Raw genomic sequence first — 20,542 nt, forward strand, 5'->3', positions numbered from 1 at the left:
CCAACTAACGTCTCTTCCACTCTTATGCCCCGTACACATGATTGGACTTTCCGACAACAAAACCGTGGATTTTTGTTCGAAGGGTGTTGGCTCCAACTTGTCTTGCATACACACGGTCACACAAATGTTGGCCAACAAGTACGAACGTAGTGACGTACAAGACGTACATGATATCTTCATTACAAACGCTAGTTTTAGAAGACCGAGCAGTTCCGTCTCGTACTTGATTCCGAGCATGCGTGGACTTTTGTGCGACGGACTTGTGTCGGAAAGTCCGACAACAAACATTTGTTGGCGGAAAATTTGAGAACCTGCTAGCCAACATTTGTTGGCGGAAAGTCCGCCAACAAATGTCCAATGGAGCATACACACAGTTGGACTTACCACCAACAAGCTCACATCCAACATTTCCCGTCGGAAAATTCGATCGTGTGTACGTGGCATTAGACTGCTTTCATACTGAGAACTTTTTGAAGTGCTTCGGTGTTAAAAAAAAAGCGCCAGAAAGGCTCAAGAAAAATGCTTCCCTTTAAATTCTATGTATGTGTTCACAATGGGGCCTTGCACTTCTGTTGTGGTGTAAAAAATCCTGTTTGCCGCATTTTTGGTGCCCACTGAAATGCATTAAATATACGGCAATAATGGATGAAAAATGCGTGCATCAAAAATGCATTTTTGAATGCGCTTTTTAAATCATATGCCCTGTGAAAAACGCACCACAATTGTGGTAAAATCGCAGAAAAAAGGGAATGTGTTTTACTGTGTTTTTGCTGCGGATCAGTGTGAAAGCAATATGTTAGCATGCACAGCAGGTTTCAAGCAATTTCAGACATTTTGCAGTGATATTAGAAACTATTTGGTGGCAAACAAAAGTTAAAATTGCCTGAATATTACAGTTTATGGATACCTTACAATTCACCTTATGGAACCTGTTCCCACACATACTGTACATACTGCATCTCTAATATGAAAAAGCCTAAAATCCACTGTACTGAATGAAGGTTGCTTCCCATTGCTTCCCATGCGATTGGAACACGCAATTAAAGGGCTATTCCGATTCACCATGCTGTGTTAACATGTTTTACTTTAAGATAGCCCATGCAGCTCATTCAGAGCAACAGGTGAAATAACGCACCTGACCCTTTTTTATTAACGCAATGCACCACAATGCATGGTATGTGATGCACTGCAGATTCCTTTTGGGGTGCTATTAACAATCAATAGAATCGCAATGCATCACACACATCAGGTGCATTGCAGTAACATGCATTAATAGGGGCATTATTGCATTACCAAATTGTAATGTAACTGTAATGTCTGCCTTTATTTTGTTAAGCGCTGTGCAAACTGTTGGCGCTGTATAATAATAATACAAGTCTGAATAGGTCCTAAACAGCCTGGATCTGGACTTCATTCAACATACTCACCTCTTTAATACTGCCTCCAGAAAAAAAATGTTTACATGTACAAATAACACCATCCCCATTATTAAATCAAAGTTTGAGATGAAATAGATCTTGTTGTAACTAACCAAAAGTATGTTAAGAAGCATCCCAATGATACAGAGATTTGCCCATATCACATACTTTTTGTAGACTCCTGAACCGTTTTAGCCCCCAAAACTCAGGACTGTCAAGCAAAAGAATGAACTGTTTTGTCCAGATGGAACATGCAAGACCTCTAATGGCAGCAGGAATCATATGTCAAGTATGTTACCTCAATATATAAGAAATATTCAATCAATACCATTTTATTTTGTTAAAGTGGAACTAAACCCAACAGTTAAACTATTTCCCAAAAGAAAGCTCAAGTGAAGCCGGCCATATGGAACACATTTTTTTAATGCAACCACAGATAGTGTTGACAGGGGAATCTCTCCCGCCAAACCATTATGTTCTCCTGGTGGGGGCGGGGGAAGCCGTCCCCGCTGGGAGAACACAGCGATTATTGCTAGCAGCTATAACAGCCGCTAGCGATAATCACATGTAAAATCTGGCAGGCTGGTTGTACCCAAGTTGATCGATCGATGGTTCAAATCTTGGCCGGTTCAGCAGAGATTCAAACAGTCTATGGCTGGCTTTAGAAATGTTCAGTAAATCTTACTAAATCTTTAAGCAAACATACCAATGTTGTTTTCTGTGTCTTCATTTACATTGTGTCTACTAGTGCATTTGCAGTGTTTGTTAAATTTAGGGCATGCCTCTGGCGATAATGGTCACAATGCCAGTGTGCTTATGTCAGCTGTCAACGGATCTCGTCCTCAAATGGTAGTGCCATGGCTAGACTTGTATGCAGCACCATTGCAACTGCAGATATAAACAGAGGCTAGAGATGGCACCACCCTCAGCAGAAAAAGGAAAAGAAGGGTTTATTTCCGTTTTAAAAACACCAGAAACTGTCAAATAATTAAAAGAAGTCTTTTGTGTCTGTACCTCTTGACCAAGCAATGGCTGAGTTTCAATAGGGGTTTTTCTTTTATGTTCCTCTTTCACAGGCATTAACGGCTTAAAAAATTTTGGTGGCTGCGGTGAAAAAGTTTTGAATGACCCCGTCACTAAGGCTTGTGGACTTTCTGGGGTTCCACCTAAAGAAAAATAAAAAAAAGTAGATAAGAGAAAAATCTGGTAAACTTTCAAGATTTTTAAACATGGGTTAGAAAATTAGACTTCAAGGAAATGTAAAGGCTGTCAAATAAATGAAGACAAAAGATGACTGTTATAGAAGTATGGGACTTATTTTTTTTTTTAATCATACTTACCTACAGTGAGAGAAAAAAATATTTGATCCCCTGCTGATTTTGTATGTTTGCCCACCGAAAAAGAAATGATCAGTCTATAATTTTAATGGTAGGTTTATTTTAACAGTGAGAAATAGAACAAAAATATCCAGAAAAATGCATTTCAAAAAAGTTTTAAATTGATTTGCATTTTAATGAGTGAAATAAGTATTTGATCCCCTATCAATCAGCAAGATTTCTGGCTCCCAGGTGTCTTCTATACAATTAATGAGCGGAGATTAGGAGCACTCTCTTAAAGAGTGCTCCTAATCTCAGCTTGTTACCTGTTTTAAAAAGACACCTGTCCACAGAAGGAATTAATCAATCAGATTCCAATCTCTCCACCATGGCCAAGACCAAAGAGCTGTCCAAGGATGTCAGGGACAAGATTGTAGACCTACACAAGGCTGGAATGGGCTACAAGACCATTGCCAAGCAGCTTGGTGAAAAGGGTGACAACAGTTGGTGTGATTATTCGCAAATGGAAGTAACACAAAATAACTGTCAATCTCCCTTGGTCTGGGGCTCAATGCAAAATCTCACCTCATGGAGTTTCAATGATCATGAGAACGGTGAGGAATCAGCCCAGAACTACACAGGAGTATCTTGTCAATGAACTCAAGGCAGCTGGGACCATAGTCACCAAGAAAACAATTGGTAACACACTACACCGTGAAGGACTGAAATCCTGCAAGCCTGCAATTGCCCCCTGCTCAAGAAAGCACATGTACAGGCCCATCTGAAGTTGAGCTTTTTGGCATCAACTCAACTTGTTTGGAGGAGGAGAAATGCTGCCTATGACCCTAAGAACACCATCCCCACCATCAAACATGGAGGGGGAGACCATGCTTTTTTTATGCTTTGGGGTTGCTTTTCTGCTAAGGGTACAGGACAACTTCACTGGATCAAAAGTGACAATGGACGGGGCCATGCACCGTCAAATCTTGGGTGAGAACCTCCTTCCCTCAGCCAGCCTATTGAAAATGGGTCGTGGATGGGTATCCAGCATGACAATGACCCAAAACACATGGTCAAGGCAACAAAGGAGTGGCTCAAGAAGAAGCACATTAAGGTCCTGGAGTGGCCTTGCCAGTCTCCAGACCTTATTCCAATAGAAAATTTGTGGAGGGAGCTGAAGGTTTGAGTTACCAAATGTCAGCCTCGAAACCTTAAAGTGGAACTTCAGTATTTGTTTCATCTTTCCATCTATTAAATCTTCTGCCCTTGTTTTTTTAACTTTGGAAAGTAAAACATTTTTTCTCTGCCAGTAAATACCTTATACAGCCCACTTCCTGTTTCTTGTCTGGAAAACAGCCTAGGCAAATTACATCATGCACAGCTCTTTCTCTCACTCCCATGAGAGTTTGCCAGGACGGGAGGGGATATGGGTCATAGGAGGGCCAATGAGAGCTGCAGAGCTGGAGGTTTGCCTCTGTGTGTCTGTATAAATCCAGGAAGTGAACAGGCAGCAGCTTCACCTGCCCACAGTTAAAATTATTGCAGCCAGACTCAGTGGCGGGAGATTTCTGCAGCATATTTGGCAAGTATATAACATAATATGCAAAGTGGTTGGAGGAAAGCTTTAGAATGGCAAAGATGTTTTTATTATAAATTATGTGAGCAGACTGCAGTTCCTCTTTAATGACTTGGAGCAAAGAGAAGTGAGACAAAATTCCTCCTGAGATGTGTGCAAAGGTTGTGGCCAACTACAAGAAACGTCTGACCTCTGTGATTGCCAACAAGGGTTTTGCCACCAAGTACTAAGTCATGTTTTGCAAAGGGGTCATATACTTATTTCACTCATTAAAATGCATTTTTCTGAATTTTATTTGTTGTTGTTCTGTCTCTCACTGTTAAAGTAAACCTACCATTAAAATTATAGAATGATCATTTCTTTGTCAGTGGGCAAACGTACAAAATCATCAGGGGATCAAATACTTTTTTCCCTCACTGTAGGTGGCTGCACCATCAGTCCAATACTGCATTTGCCCCCCGCTGGCTCTAAGGCTGAGAACCGAGCAATCAAATACTGCTGATCACTCAGGTATCAGTGCTCCCTGAGCAGAGAGCGTCTCTCTGCTCTGCCCCACCCCACGCTCACCGTGATCGATGGGCTGTGGAGGTGGCGGAATCATCCGCCTCAGGCTCTCAGTGGCTTGCCGAGAGGCTGAGCTGGGTGCCGGGCCAGGCATGTGGATGGATCCTGACCATATGTGACGTCAGCTGACCGCGGGCTTCAGCCTGCTGCCTGCTGAAAAACGGGTCACAGGAGTGCAAAGGGGTCTGCACTCCTGTGATTCACATGAGAAGTACAGCCAAACAAGCTTTGAGAATCACAAGCACTGTTTTTGCAGTGATACAGGCTTATACAAGTATCACATCTCTCCAGGTCATACATGAAAGGCGATTACTTCTCAAAGTAACTTACCATTCACATAATAAAATTGCTGTCTAACTTAACCATGTACAAGGTTAAATTTTTGAGTGATCTCCCCACATTGAACACTGTTTTCAAAGACTGTAATGAAACATGCAACAAAAAGCATACCTCCACCATTGCTTCTTCTAGGAGATTCAGTAAGCTGACGTCCACAGCCTGATACATCTTTATAGCTGGAAGAGTAGTCAGACACATCTAGCTGGTTTTCTGACCATCCCTGTTTAAACATACCAATGTTAACATGCAGCCAATTATTTTGCTTTGCATTATGCTATTCATTTATCACTACTGAAGCTTGTGTCTTTATCTCATCATGCATTCATTTTTTACTAGCAAAAACCTGGTTAAAAGTATTTTAACCTAATGTTAAAATTTAATGCAGTTCTATCATTTCAAGACATGCCTGTCAGTTTATTCTTTGTATACAAACTATATGTCGGGCCACCGCAGCAATCTTTTTTTTTATTTGTTTTAGTTAGTTTTATTTTAGGACAGTCTATATACAAGAGCATATATTACCATTCCTTTAAATTTAGTATTAGCAAAAAAAGGCGAACGCAGGACTTTAGTGGTACTACACAGATTTGAAAAATTCTCCTTTTAAAACCAGTGGAGACAATTCAAAAGTTAAAAACAGATCCATTTTGTATATTGCACATACATAAATATGTCAGTATTACCCACAGTTTTTCTAGTAGGCCCAAATTTTCCCGAAAGCTCATTTATAAAAACAAAATCTTTACATGTGCTGTATCACATCCTTGCAGTTTTGAACAAGAGTTGCCAAAAAGGCAACAATGTATTTACCAGATCAACAGCCTGCTTCACCAAGACATGACCCTCATGCTCTTTGGCATATAGGGGTGATGGCAAGGATCCCTTAGAGTTGGGACTTCTTTGTTTATGCAGCCTGCACTCCTTATGAGGCATCTGGGCTCTTTCTGCCAGAGCTTTGATTTTGGGCATCAGAACCCCATCTCCTCCTAATAACGCCTGATAAATCAGATTGTTTACAGTGGCAAGACAAGGTATGTGAACCCCTTGGAATTAACTGGTTTTCTATAGCAATTTGCCATAAAATGTGATCTGATCCTCATCTAAGTCCCAAAAGAGACCAAAATAACGTGCTTAACCTGATGACACACAAACAATTCTTATGTTTTGTGTCTTTATTGAACACACCCATTAAACATTCAGGAGGAAAAAATAAGTGATCTCTTGGTGTTAATTGCTGGTCGAACCTCCTTTGGTAGCAATTACTTTTTAGTAGCTCTGAAACAAACCTGCAGAATGTTCAGGAGGAATTTTTGCTTGAGCTAATACACATTTGTAGGAAGTCTGGTGTGAATGGCTCTCTATGGGGTTAAGGTCTGGGCTCTGACTGGGCCACTGCAAAAGGCGGATTTTCTTTTTTTGAAGACAGGCTGTGGTGGATTTATTCAATGCTTAGGGTCATTGTTCTGCTGCATCACACAACTTTTCCTAAGCTTCGGCTGGCATACAGCCACCCTGACATTCTTTTGTAGAATATTTTTGGTAAACTTGGGAATGGCAAGTGGTACAGGCCCTGAGGCAGCAAAGCAAGCCCATATCATGATGTTCCCTCCACCCTTCACCGTTGGGATGATATTTTTATGTCAGTAAGCTGTGCCCTTTTTGCGTCCTACTTAGTTCCGAGTCTTCCTCTTAAACAATACAATTTTTGTTTCTTCAGTCCACAAAACATTTTCCCAGTAGAGCTGCAGTTTGTCAAGGTGCTCTTTGGCAAGCTTCAGGCATGCAGCAATGTTTTTTGTTTTTTTTTGGACAGCAGCAGCTTTCGCTGTGGTGTTCTGCCAAGGACACCCTGTCTGCTCAACGACTTAAATATGGCAGACTCATGAACAGGATTTTTTGCCAGTTCCAATGATGTCTTTGAGCCTTTAGCGGTTTATTTTTTGGGTTCTTCTTTCGTTCATTTAGGATTCTGCTTTGTGCCTTGGGCATCATCTCCGCTGAGTGCTTAATTCCAGCCTTATGCAGATCAGCTACTCTTGATCATATGTCTTTGGAGAGCTCCTTTTTGTGTGGCATGGTTAAATCTTAAAATGTTTGAGTGTCTTTTATCAATCAAAGTAGCTCAAACCACAACTACAAACTCATTTTATTATTGAACTCCAGGTGTGAAAATTACTGACTCCAATTAGCTTTCGTTGAAGTAATTAGACTATGGGTTTACTTACTTTTTCCTCCAGCACTGTGAATGTTAATTGGGTGTGTTCAATAAAGACACAAGAAATTAGAATTGTTTGTGTTTTATCAGCATATGCACACTGTGCTTGTTGATTGTTTAGGATGAGGATCAGATCACATTTTTTGCAAATTACTGCAGAAAACCAGTAACTTCCAATGGGTTCACATACTTTTCCTTGTCTTTGGAAACAAGTTAGCTTACCAATGAGCTGAAGAGGAATGTGATGCGTTGATTTGTGTGTAATATACAACATGGGGCTGTTTTTGACCCCCGATTTTTAATTAATTTTCTGAACAGGATTTAAGCAGAATAACATTTTTAAAAGTAGATTTAAAAAAAAAGTTCTGTACTACTGTATATCTGTGAAGTACCACTAAACTACAGCAATACAGTCTTTTTTTCCCAATACTGTAACTCAGGATGTTGGCACTAAATAGGCTTATACCTTCTCTAAGAATCTGTTATTTAACCTCTTCCCGCCCGGCCTTTTGTAATAGGACAGCCGAGTGGGAGCCCTGGTATTCTGGGAGGACATCATATGACGTCTTCCCAGGATCGCATTATGGGCCGCGCTCCGGCACAATCTGTGACCCGATGTGTCCACGGGACACAGCCGATGACAGATTACTGTACCAGCCCGCTGCCGGTACCATGTGATCGCTGTGACCAATTGGGCCTCAAGAAATTAGATAGGCTGTTAGTACATCAGGATTGATCGATTTTCAGATATATATAGTTTATGGACTCTATAACTTTCCTACAGACTGAGTAATATACACCGATTTGGGTTATTTTCAAAGAAATGTAGCAGTATACATTTTGGCCTAAATTTATGAAGAAAGATTAATTGTCTGCAAAATATTATAACAGAAACGCAGGTTTTGTTTTACAAAATTTTCAGACTTTTTTTTGGTTATTTAGCAAAAAATAAAAAACCCAGAGTGATTAAATAACACTGAAAGAAAGCTCTATTTGTGTGAAAAAAAAACAATAAATCATATGGGTACAGTGTTGCATGACTGCGCAATTGTCATTTAAAGTGTGACAGCGTTGAAATCTGAAAATTGGTCTGAGTAGGAAGGGAGTAAAAGTGTCCGGTATTGAAGCGGTTAAATTACTTTCAAACATTATATAATTTATAAAACTGTAATTTTACAATGATGTTAATACTCGTATAAACTACAAAATTGGTATATCGAATGGCTCAACCAATGACTGATATTTGTAACAAAAGATCTTTTTATACACATACAGATTTCCATGGGATGAAATTGCTGGTTTTCACCAATGGAAAAGGAAGGGTATTGCTGCAGCTTGTGGCCTTTCTCACAAGAAATAAACAGTGATTGGCTGGGAAAAGCCATCCTGGACAGTCAATTTTTCTTATACAACCTTGGCAAGGTAGTCATGGTCAAAGAAATGTCTACAAATATTCCATGATCCAACCATTAAGGTAGATATAAACCCAACTGACTGACATTTAGCTTCATAATGCACCTCAAATATCTGTTATTTTTTTGCATTCACTACAGTGCCAGCTGCACATAATTGCTCTGGAACAGCTTTTTGATAGTGACAATAGTGAACTGTTTCCATGCAATGTATCGCAGCAGGGGTGGTTGACTGACAGCAAGGGTGCTTATAGTCTTCATCAGGGGTGCATGTAGCAGGGTAACAATGCAGGAGCACAATTAGGAAACAGTTGTTACTCCATAAGAGGAAGTGCAGAAACCTTAATAGCAGGATCATCAGATAATATTTTAATGAAAGCTGCAAATTTAAAAACACTGATAACCAACTGTGAAATTAAATTAATATGTTACGTCTATATGAGATTTTAGTGATAAGGTTTAGATCTACTTAATGGCTGGGTTGGGTAAACATTCTCTAATGTCTGTAGGTACCTGTAGGCCCCTTTCACATGGGTGCCTCCATGTAGAGGATTCCACTTGCTCAGCGGGGATCGCTCCGCTGTGCAGTGCGGACATGGACACAGTCCTGCTCTCCTCTATGGGGAAATCAGCTGGACAGGTGGAAAATAGGACCACCATCCATCTGTTTTTTGCGGGCAGGATCAGATCGGATGGCGGTGGGTGTTAGCGGACACGTGTCCGCTGACATCTGCCGCTGCATAGAGAAGACTGGAGGGTCTGATCAGGCCTGTCTGAGAACCTGACAGGCAGACCTGATCGGACAGCCCGGGTGAAAGGGCCCTTATACTTTGTCCAGAGCAATTTTATTTACCTTGTCATCTTCTTCAAAGCCAGACAAATCCAGGCGGCTAGAAGAAACCTTAAAAAAATAAAAATAAATAAATGACAAAACACACATGCGAATATGAAATACATATGCTCATGTTACAAGTTATGAGCATTTCTAAGAAAGTGTATATTGATGTTTTAAATTACTGTTCCTGATTGAAGTCATATTATTTATAAACATAGTCAAAACATTTCCTATGCCAAAATATTAAATTAATATACTACAAACTAAAAGCAAAGGAAAGCAAAGTGGCGTTACTTACATTGTGCATGTTGGGTGTGCTCAAGCTTCTCCGAATGTGCTTTGTTTTGTTTGCAATGGCTTCCTTTACTGTCACTGCCTAAAAGCAGAGGGTAAACATACACACATGTTATGTTTATACAAGGGGTCTATTGTTCAATGTTTTACCCGAGATTCATAAAACTTTCATCACAGATTCAAACATTTTTCTAACCGAGTCTTAATTGAAAAATGTATGAATCTTGGGTAAAGTTGTGTGAATCCTAGCTAAAACAGTTCGATAAACAGACCCCCTAAATATATGACTTGAATCTTGCTGCAATGTTAAGTTATTTTTTCCAACTTCATGTGTTTTTTTTTTAAATACTTTTTATTGTTTTTCTGAAAAAGTAGTACAGTACAGAGCCTTTGGGCTTTCCCTGGCTCAAACAGCACAAAACAATCAAAAAGAAAAAGAGAAAAACACAACTACTACAATGAACCCTGCAGGTTGAAACCTGCGTAAAAAAAGAGTTCATCCAGTCATTACTGCTCGCTCTTACAAAAGTTGTGTTATAGCAATGCAATGAATCTTTTGCAAAACAAGGACAAGGTGCATTAGGTGTACTGGAAAATACATGCATAAAGTCTTAAGCTAGCAGAACTTTAATAAAAGATAATTATCTAAATGTCTAATTTATAGAGGTATGTAAGTCACTTCCCACCCAACCACCCATCATTGTTCAGCATATGTGGTTGGAGATTCTAGCCATATGTTCCAAATTTTGTCAAATTTACTCAGGCATCAACGGGAAATGTAAGTTGCTTTGTATAGAGGTACAGCTGCATTAACTAAGGGTTTCCAAAAATTTATGGAGGGTTCCACAGGTTGTTTCCATTTTAAAATAATTGCTTTTTGAGCATAGAACCCTAGTAGGGTTATGGTTGCCCTGCGGTGTGCCAAGGGAACCACAAATCCCAGTAAACAGACCGAGACTGTTTGGGGGATTGTGATAGTAGTTAGAGAAGTTATAAACTGAATTACTGTACTCAGAAAGATTGCAAATTGGGGTAGGACTATAGCATATGACGGAAGTCTGCATCATTGCTACCACACTTCCAACATTGGCCAGAAGCCCCAGGATAGATTTACTCATTTTAAGGGGAGTTAAATAAATGCGATGGAGTCAATTATACTGAATAAAATGGTCTCAAACTGCAATTGATTGTAAATGGGGGTACTCCCAGACATCCTCCCAGTCCTCCGTGTCCAGTTCTGGATAATCTTCTTGCCATGCAGAGAAATAAACTCTCCAGACCAAAATGGACTGATGAAAGAAGTGCCATATAGATATTGGATAGGGGCTTGTCCAGCTGGTCTTCTTCATGTGTTCTCGAAGGTTATTTAATTTAACTCCCTGTGGAGTTTGTTATGTCATTAACACAGTCCATTTCTACCTTTATTTGCAGGGTATATTGTAAGTATTTGTAGTAAATTGAGCAAAGCTTGTGCATACTTTTATTTGCCCAGCTATAAGGTCAACTCTATTAGCTTATAGCAGTTAACAAGAACAGCTAAAATACTTCTCTTTCCAGGACCAAAAACTCTTATAAAACTCCCTCAAGTAATGCTCACATAACCAAAACCCAAGATAATATGCCATATGAAATCTGGTAAAGGGTAAGTTTAAACCCATATGAACATTGATCTCCCCTGTCAATGGAAATCATTTGCTCAAGGTAATCCTGCCTTGGCACTACTAAAGTATAATACTGATGCGTTAATAAAATGTACCCAAAACAACTGAACAATTCATTTTAAAATGTTAGCTAATCTACCCAAAAAGGGGATTCACATTTACTTCCGAACTAACATAAAATTTGATCTATCTTGTTCTTTTACATCCACATTACAGGTGACATCAAATACAAAAAAAAGAAAAGAAAATGTCAACATATTGCCACAAGGGAGGAATCTGAACTTGGTCTTTTTAAACTTATTTAACTAGGTAACTTGCAAATAGAGACAGGAAATATCAATTTCAGACCTCAAAACATCAGCCTTTTCTGTCTAAGGCTCCTTGCACACTAGACGTTTAGCCTATGTGCATTCAATCCTGGCATTTTAGAACACCCGGGAAGCACAGGTGTAGCATCCAGCCCTGCTGCTTGTAGCCTGTCAAAGTCTACAGCAGGCTGAAATACGCTGCGCTTGACAGGGCTTAAAGTTAGGCCCCTTTCGCTTTCTGGGAGGGAGGAGCCGGATGTGGGCGAGGACGGATCGCTAGAGATGCGAGGCGGCAGCTCGGCGTCCCTCAAGCCGTGATGCAGACGAAGCGCTCACGGAACGAACACTAGCCTCTCCCCCCCCTCATCTTGGCGTGCTGCGCGGTGCACGCGGTGTCATCCCCCTGTCACCCCCCTCTCCTTCGGCATCCTCCCCAGCTCCCGAGACCGAAGGCAGGGAAGAGGGCGGTGGAAGCGGTACCCCCGTGCCGCGGCTCTTGGAAACAGCAACAACATCAAAAGAAGTTCACAGTCGGGTCTGAAGCCGGGTATGTCGGGTATGCCGCTCCACCCCCCCCCCCGGAGATAAAGTAACCAGCTTTTAGGAAGCGAGCTCCACCAGCGGTGGAAAAATCACTGGAAGAGCTGCTGAAGTCCATGTAGCAGGAATTGAAGATTGTAACGGCCAAGCAAGTAAGTGGGAATCTAAGCACAGCGGGAAGCTTCCAGGAGGTTTAGGGAGCCAGGAAGGGTAAGACTCTGCAAAATGCTAAACCCACTAGGAGGGTAAGTAACTTCCATAATGTGATTTACAGCTGGTTGGATATCTTTACCTCCCTATCTCTGAAAGGTTTGGTGCCTCAAATCATGACTCTATCTGTAATACCATGTAACACCTAGTGACTGAAATCATTTTACAAATACTGTCTACTCAGTGTTAAATAATTGGTCTCAATTAGGACATAACTGAAAGAGGGGTAGATATGAAGGCTGGGGGGAGTTAAGGACGAACCCACAAAAATATTGGTGCCCCCAGAGTCCTTCACATCCGGTTATATCCGGGACTACACTCGGGGGTGGAATAGTGGCATACATCCCTGAGTATACGACTGTATCTCCTTATCTTCTTTTGTGACTGTATCAAATATAAAGCACAATCAGCCTAGTAGTAGACCCCCAAGATTGGAATCCCAGGTAGAAATGCAAAAGTAGTACAAACGGGAAGAAGCCTCTTGAGAGGTAGCGAATACACTCTCGAGCGATTAGAGAGGAATCACGTAAACAATCAACAAGAAATCAGTTGCACAGATAACATCATTTTGGGGTAACTCCCGGGGAATCCCTCACCTTCAGGATCAGCATATTCCATTGGCCTACCCCTATAGGGGCCAGAAGAAACAGGGAAATGAGGGGCAAGTCAACCAGAGGGAATACGGTAAATCCACCCCGGACTAGTTCAAGTCCAGGCACAATTAGGAGATACATGACGAATGATGGTAGCAAAGAAAGTCCGAGTGAATCAACAGGGGCTACAGCGGCAACAGTGGCGACAGGCACAAAAAATAAGACACCGGATCGTGCAGGCAAAACGGGAACAAGAAGACAAATGGCTGAAGGGGATACAAGACCCACAGGTCAAGATATAGAAGAGGAACTGTCAGGCGAACCCCAGCAGGGCAGAATACTTCCCACGAAGGAAGAAACAGCAGAGATGTTCGCTAGGCTGGAGGCCTCAATATTGTTCACGAAAATATGAGCCACCTACTGAAAAGAGTGGAAGAGGCGGAATCCATCGTGGGAACACAAGGAGCCGAAATTCAAAAAATGAAACACCAGATGGAAACAATGCAGGTCGAACATAGAAATATCAAATACAGATTGGAGGACCAAGAAAATCACAACAGAAGAAAGAACCTCCGGAATTAGAGGTTTCCCGGAACCACAAGATGGAATAGAGAACCTCCCGCTTAAAATGGAAGAAATTTTCAACGATTTGATGAACCCAATGGAAGCCAGCTGAAAGCTGAAAGTGGATAGGGTGCACAGAATAAGGAAACATCCGATGTCAGAGGAGACCCACCACGAGATGTCATCGTGCGATTCCACAATTTTGCGGATAAAGAACAAATAACCTCCAACTTAAAGAGAAACCTCCAGGCTAAGTATAAAGATACAAACCTACAAATCTTCCAAGACCTTGCAGCAGAGACTCTCAACAGGAGAAGAATCCAGAAACCTCTCCTGGCGACTTTGAAAGCGCATGGAGTCCAATACTCCTGGGGCTTCCCAGCCTGCCTGATCGGACGCAAAGAAGGCCGAAAGGCCGTGCTAAGATTCCCTGAAGAAACACAAAAATTCTGCGAACATCTAGAAATCCCTCTGGCGGACATCCCGGGTTGGTGGGAGAAAAATACCAACCACGACCCAATAGGGGAAATACCTACTTGGAGACCCGTTTGAAATCTGTAGTATACCTGTAAATGGAAAGAAAAAAAAAAAAAGGGGAAAAAAAAAAAAATAGGAAAAAGGGAGAAAGAAACAGGAATAAGGAAAAACAGATGTTTATGTATAGATGTACAAACAGCCTATCCAGCGATGATATAGTAGACCATGGGGCTGGTGGAGGATGGTGGAGGGGAGGTGACCGGGACGGGGGGGGAGGGTGAGAGGCATGGGGGAGGGAATGCTGAGGCTGATAGCTCCTGTACAAGAAACGGAGTCCTGAGGTTGCGACCAAACCCCGCACCGAGCTCAATCTCTGGGGGACAACCGGGGGGCCGAGTGGTGGTGGAGAGCCACGGTTATAGTTCAAGGGCCAAGTCAAGGCCTGTTATACCCCCCAAAAATTGGGGAAAGGGAAGGGGGAGGGAGGGAGGGTCTCTGTGGGGTTTTGGTGGGTGGGGGGGGGTCGATGGGGGGGGGGAGGGGAGGGGAGCAAGAGAGAGCCCAACGCAACCCACAGTATCAGGAGCCTGCCTTATAGAAAATTGAACATAAATAGAAGAGAGAGATGCCTGCTAATTTAAAAATTATTTCTTACAATGTAAGGGGATTGAATGCCTGCGTCAAACGTGCAAATATTTTGGGGGAATTAAAGTTCTTGAAGGCTGAGGTGGCAATGTTGCAAGAGACTCATCTTAGTACCAATAGGAATCAAACCATTTACTCCAGGGAATTCCCAGAATGGTATTATAGTGATTCACCTATTAGGGGAGCAAGAGGAGTGGCCAAAGGGTTCGCCAGGGGAACGAGATTCGAACTAGAGGAGAGGCTTTCCGATCCGGAGGGGAGGTATCTCTTCCTGAAAGGGAGAATTAACGGATGGAAGTACTCCCTGGCGAACATCTATGGACCAAACAAAAACACTTATAGAACAGTAATGGCCATACTGACCAAATTTGAGACGTTTAAGACAGGGAGAGCAATTGTGGGAGGAGACTTCAACCTATGTCTAGACCCCGAGAGAGATTGTACGTCCCATGTTCGGGGGAAAAGAGGAGGGTGGCCGGAGAAACTTAAAAAAAAACTTCACCAGCTCCAACTAGTGGATGTCTGGAGGATACAACAGGGAGACATAAGAGACTACACCTACTACTCCCCCGTGCATGGGACGTACTCAAGACTCGATTTTTTTCTGGTAGAACACAGGATGCTGGAGGAAATCGCAGGGGCTGCCATTGGTAATATGACCTTCTCGGATCATGCGCCTGTGAGTATACATTTAAAGATGGGTGAAACCGATGCACAGGGCACAGGATGGAGATTAAATGAGGATCTTTTAGCTGATAACGTTATCTTAAAAAGACTAAAGGAGGAACTAGAATGGTTTTTTAAAATTAATGTTCCCGGTGAGGTAAATGAGGCCACAATCTGGGAAGCGCATAAAACATACATAAGGGGGATTTTTATGATGATAGGCGGGGAAAGAAATAAGAGAATGAAAAATCAAAGGCTCGCCCTGACCAGAGAGATTTATAAACTAGAGCAACTACATAAAACATCAGGAGGGAGGGAGGTTTGGAGGACCCTACTCCAAAAGAGAGAAGAGTTGAGGACATCCCTGGAACAAGAAACACGCAAAACTTATTACTTGGTCAAAAAAGAGAGGTACATAAATAGCAATAAGCCCGGCGGACACCTGGCAAGGACCCTAAAAAAGAAGAAAACAAGTAATTACATCGAAAGAATTAGGAACAGTTCAGGGGAAATTAAATATAAAACGCAAGATATAGCTAAAACTTTCCAAAAGTTCTATGAGGCATTGTATGCAATAAAAGCGAGCGGCACTCAAGAACAGGTCAAACACAGGCATGAAGCCAGTAAAATGTTCCTAAAAGAGGCAAACCTAAAAAAAATCACGGAAGAGGACAGTAACATGCTGGATGCCCCCGTGACCCTTCAGGAAGTCAAGAGGGCCATCCAGGATATTCCAAACGGGAAAAGCCCAGGACCCGACGGGCTGACTGCCCTCTATTATAAAAAGCTGCAAGAACCCCTACTCCCTATACTATGCTCATACATTAACGGGATCGGGGAAAATTGGGAGATGAGAAAGGAAGCATTAGAAGCGAATATAGCTGTTATAAAGAAGGAGGGGAAGGATGGCACCACATGTTCCGGCTATAGACCCATTTCCCTTCTGAACATAGATACAAAGATCTATGCAAAGATCCTTGCAGATAGATTGAAAAGGGTCATAAAAGAAGTGATCCACCCCGACCAAGTGGGATTCGTACCAGGGAGGGAAGGGAGAGACAACGGTATCAAAACTTTAATGGTGACTCAGATAATGAAGGACAGGGGAGCCCCAGGTCTACTCCTGTTGATTGATGCTGAAAAAGCATTCGACAGGGTAGACTGGGGCTTCATGTGGAACACTTTGGAGGAATTTGGGATCGGCAACAAAATGATTAAAAAGATCAGGGCCCTATATACTCATCCCACGGCTAGAGTTAAAATCAATGGTACCTTGTCAGGGACCATTGAGTTGAAAAATGGCACCAGACAGGGTTGTCCACTTTCCCCGCTGCTGTTCGTGCTGACTCTGGAGCCGCTGCTAGCTACGATCAGACACAGCCCGGACATCAGCGGTATTAAAATTGGGGAAGACGAATATAAAATAGCAGCCTTCGCAGACGACGTCTTGTTATACGTCACCCGTCCAAGGATTACTCTCCCTAATATACTAGCGGCCCTTAGAAACTATGGGCAGCTATCAAACTTCCGGGTAAACGCGACTAAGTCAGAAGTAATGGAAGTTGTAGAAGATAAAGGGGGGGATAAGGCCTACCAAAAGAGCATACCTTTAAAATGGGGGGTAAAGGAACTGAGCTATCTGGGAGTAATAATAACATCAACAAAAGAGGCAATGTTTCAAGCCAATTTCATGACCCTCCTTAATGAGACTAGAGCAGAGCTAAATAGAGTCCCGCGGAATAGACTATCATGGGGCGGTAGAATAAATCTACTTAAAATGTCAATCCTGCCCAAAATCATATACAAAATTCAAATGCTACCACTGGCAATCACACAGAGTTTCCTGAATAAAATGCACACACTTTTTCTAAAATTTATATGGAGAGGGAAGAAGTCACGAGTAAAATACGCACAATTAGCGAGTAGTAAGAAGAGGGGGGGTTGGGGAGCACCAGACATCAAAAAATATTACACAGCTGCAATTTTATCACGTATACCAGATTGGATCAATAATAATAAGGATAAGCAATGGGTGAAAATAGAGAATATAAGGAGCGGGTTAGACCTGGGAAAAAATATTTGGATACCACCACACGTCAGAAAATTAAACACAAAAACATTTGATATTACGAAACACGTTTTAAACACTTGGGATAAAATTCACATTAGAGAGAGGTGGAAATATAACTCGCCGCTAGTCCCGCTTAAGGGCACAGATTACTTCCCGCCGGGGAGGGAAGACGTGGCTGCAAGATGGATCCTGAGTGAGGAGGTCCAACTTAAGGATATTACCAGCCAGGGAACATTATGTACCTACCAGGATCTCAAAGTAAGAGAAACCCGGCTGGTGATGGATAGCTGGAAATACAGGCAGCTCAAACACTTTGTGGAGTCACTCCCGCAGCCAATTAGATCAATAGAAGATCTCTACCCCCTTGAGAAAGCACTCATAAAGAAAAGCAGGAGGGGAGGAATGTCAAGGATATACAGAAGCCTGATAGAAATGGGAGAGACAGGGCGACCAAGATTTCTCTGGAAATGGGAGGAGGAATTAGGAAATAAGATCAGTGACAACGAGGCAAGGAGAATCCTGAGTAGAGTAAATGGCACGTCAGTAAACTATAGGATTGCGGAAATGAACTATAGAGTTATGGCCAGAATGTACATTACCCCGGACTTAGCACATAAAATGCAGGATGAGACCTCGCAGCTCTGTGGGAGGGGGTGTGGGGAAGTTAAAAAAAAAAAAATTCTGGAAGGAGGTGCGAGAGGCCACATACCTGATAACCAACAAGAAAATCCCGGACGACCCCTGGGTATGCCTGCATCATGGCAGCAATATACCATCCAAAAACTATAGGAAAAGCCTAACACCACACGTCCTCAATGCGGCCAAGAGTCTCATCCCTAGACACTGGCAAGATAGCATGAGACCTTCAATGCGGGAGTGGCGCGACAAAATAGACGAAATCTACTATATGGAATATTTGAGGTATAGCGAAGGATCGGAGATGGAGGAGTACGAGGAGACATGGAGTGACTGGGTCAAATTCAAGGCCTCCAACCATGCAGCTGAGGTGTGGGAGGATAAAGCAGAAAACTCACCCTAAATGAAGCATTCAAATTAAGATCGAAGCTATTTACTGCGACAGGCTCTAGAAATACTAGAAATAGTAGGAAGGGATTATTAACAGCTTGAGGTTGCGTTGGGGCTCTCTCAAATGGGGGGGGTTCCGGGAAGGAAGGGGGATAGGGGGGAGGGTATACAGAAATAGGATACGGAATAAATAATGAAGGTAGAAGGCAATTATTGTATAGAGTACACATGGAATATAAAGAGTACTTGCAAATAGAAAATAGCCACAAGGATGTGAAAGTATTGAGGGATAAGTTTGACTGAAAAGTTGAAATAACATATCCTCATGAAGAGTACTTAGCTGATGTGGCAAAAAAAAAAAAAAAAAGTTAGGCCCCTTTCACACTGGGGCGGTTTGCAGGCGCTATTGCGTTAAAAATAGCACCTACAAACCGACCCGAAACAGCCCCTGCTGTCTCTCCAGTGTGAAAGGCCCAAGGCCTTTGCGGTGGTTTTTAACCCTTTCTTGGCCACTAGCAGAGGGTAAAACCGCCCGCTAGCGGCCAAATACTGGCTATTGTTAGTGGCGCTTTACCGCTGACGCCGCCCCCGCCCTAGTGTGAAAGGGGCCTTAAAGTAAACTCTTCTAATGTTTTCTGCCAAGAAAGCTGCCATCTTGGCCTCTGTTTAATTTTCAACTGCCATGATGCTGCAGATGTGATCAGTTATGACACCAGCCATTGGATGGTTTGACAGTTTGGTTGAGAGCACAACCAATGTGACAGTTAGCATTTCCAGCATGCCAGGAATGTAACTGTTTTTTCAAACTGTTAAATCAATGGGTTTACTTCTGCTTTAACACTGTACCAATTGGTACTTGCATTTAGCACTGTATGCATTCAGGAACATATGCTAAACTCCTAATGTGACAAGGGGCCTAATGTGACATGCCACTAATTATTGTGTGAATATGTCATTGGAGTGCTGGTCAGTTCTTAACATTCTGCTCTATTTTCAAGTAATAGCACAAATGATATCCTATCTGATCATCAAAGAAAAAAGGGTTATTGGTTTTAGTAATTTGTTTGTATTCTCACATGGAAAACAACATGGAATACATATTTTTTTTACAAATGTTTATTTTGTGTCCCGGCACTTTATAAAGCATCCACCCCACTCATCTATTCTGATTTTGCTGTGACACTTGCCTGTCTTAATCGCTCTAGACTCAGAATGTTCTCCACCTGTAGAACACCCCGTGTATATTTCTCAATATAGGTCTCTCCATCAGAAGTGGCTTCATACTCATTCCTTGCTGCCATCAAAGCCAGGGTTTCTCTGTCCTCAGGTTCTTCTGTTGCCTGTCAAGTAGACAAATATTACAGCACATCACTGACATATTCCATACGTTTTATAATAAATATGAATGAAGTGGGGTAACCTGCATATTGCATGCTGCTTTAATTTAAATATTTTTTTGTGTGTGGTGGTTAAACATATTCTGAGATAATAGGCATGGTGGGAGCAGAAGCCTCAGTCTTTAGGATGGAGATGCCCCATCTAAGTATGAAACAAGAATAAGAAATGGTTGTATTCTCACATGGAAAAGGTGCTATAGCTTCTACTTGAAACCAAGGAAAAAGTTTAGCATCAAGATAGAGTTTAACTTGCTAAAATAATTTAATCTCTCACAAATTTCACTGAAACCTCAGATGGGGAAGGTGATGGGTCATGGCTTCACTTTTAGCTATAGAGCTCTGTAACAATATGATTTTTTTTTTTTTTTTTTTAGCCAGAGGAAAGAATTTGGAGAGCTCTTCTTCCACCTCACAT

At 41.9% G+C, this 20,542-nt stretch overlaps 1 protein-coding gene across 5 annotated transcripts in view; it reads right to left on the minus strand.

Annotated features, from left to right (window-relative positions):
- KIF13A (kinesin family member 13A) overlaps nt 1-20,542 on the minus strand; it is a 322,375-nt gene that overhangs the window by 15,403 nt on the left and 286,430 nt on the right. For all 5 annotated transcript variants that reach the window (XM_073631119.1, XM_073631117.1, XM_073631118.1 and 2 more), the window contains 5 exons: nt 19,914-20,070; nt 9,974-10,047; nt 9,694-9,741; nt 5,325-5,433; nt 2,433-2,584 (listed from right to left, as the gene is read on the minus strand). In XM_073631119.1, coding sequence (XP_073487220.1) covers nt 2,433-2,584; nt 5,325-5,433; nt 9,694-9,741; nt 9,974-10,047; nt 19,914-20,070 — 540 coding nt within the window. The remainder of the gene's footprint in view (nt 1-2,432; nt 2,585-5,324; nt 5,434-9,693; nt 9,742-9,973; nt 10,048-19,913; nt 20,071-20,542) is intronic.

Source organism: Aquarana catesbeiana, linkage group LG05 (assembly GCF_042186555.1).
Source record: "Aquarana catesbeiana isolate 2022-GZ linkage group LG05, ASM4218655v1, whole genome shotgun sequence".
NCBI classification, from domain to species: Eukaryota; Metazoa; Chordata; class Amphibia; order Anura; family Ranidae; genus Aquarana; species Aquarana catesbeiana.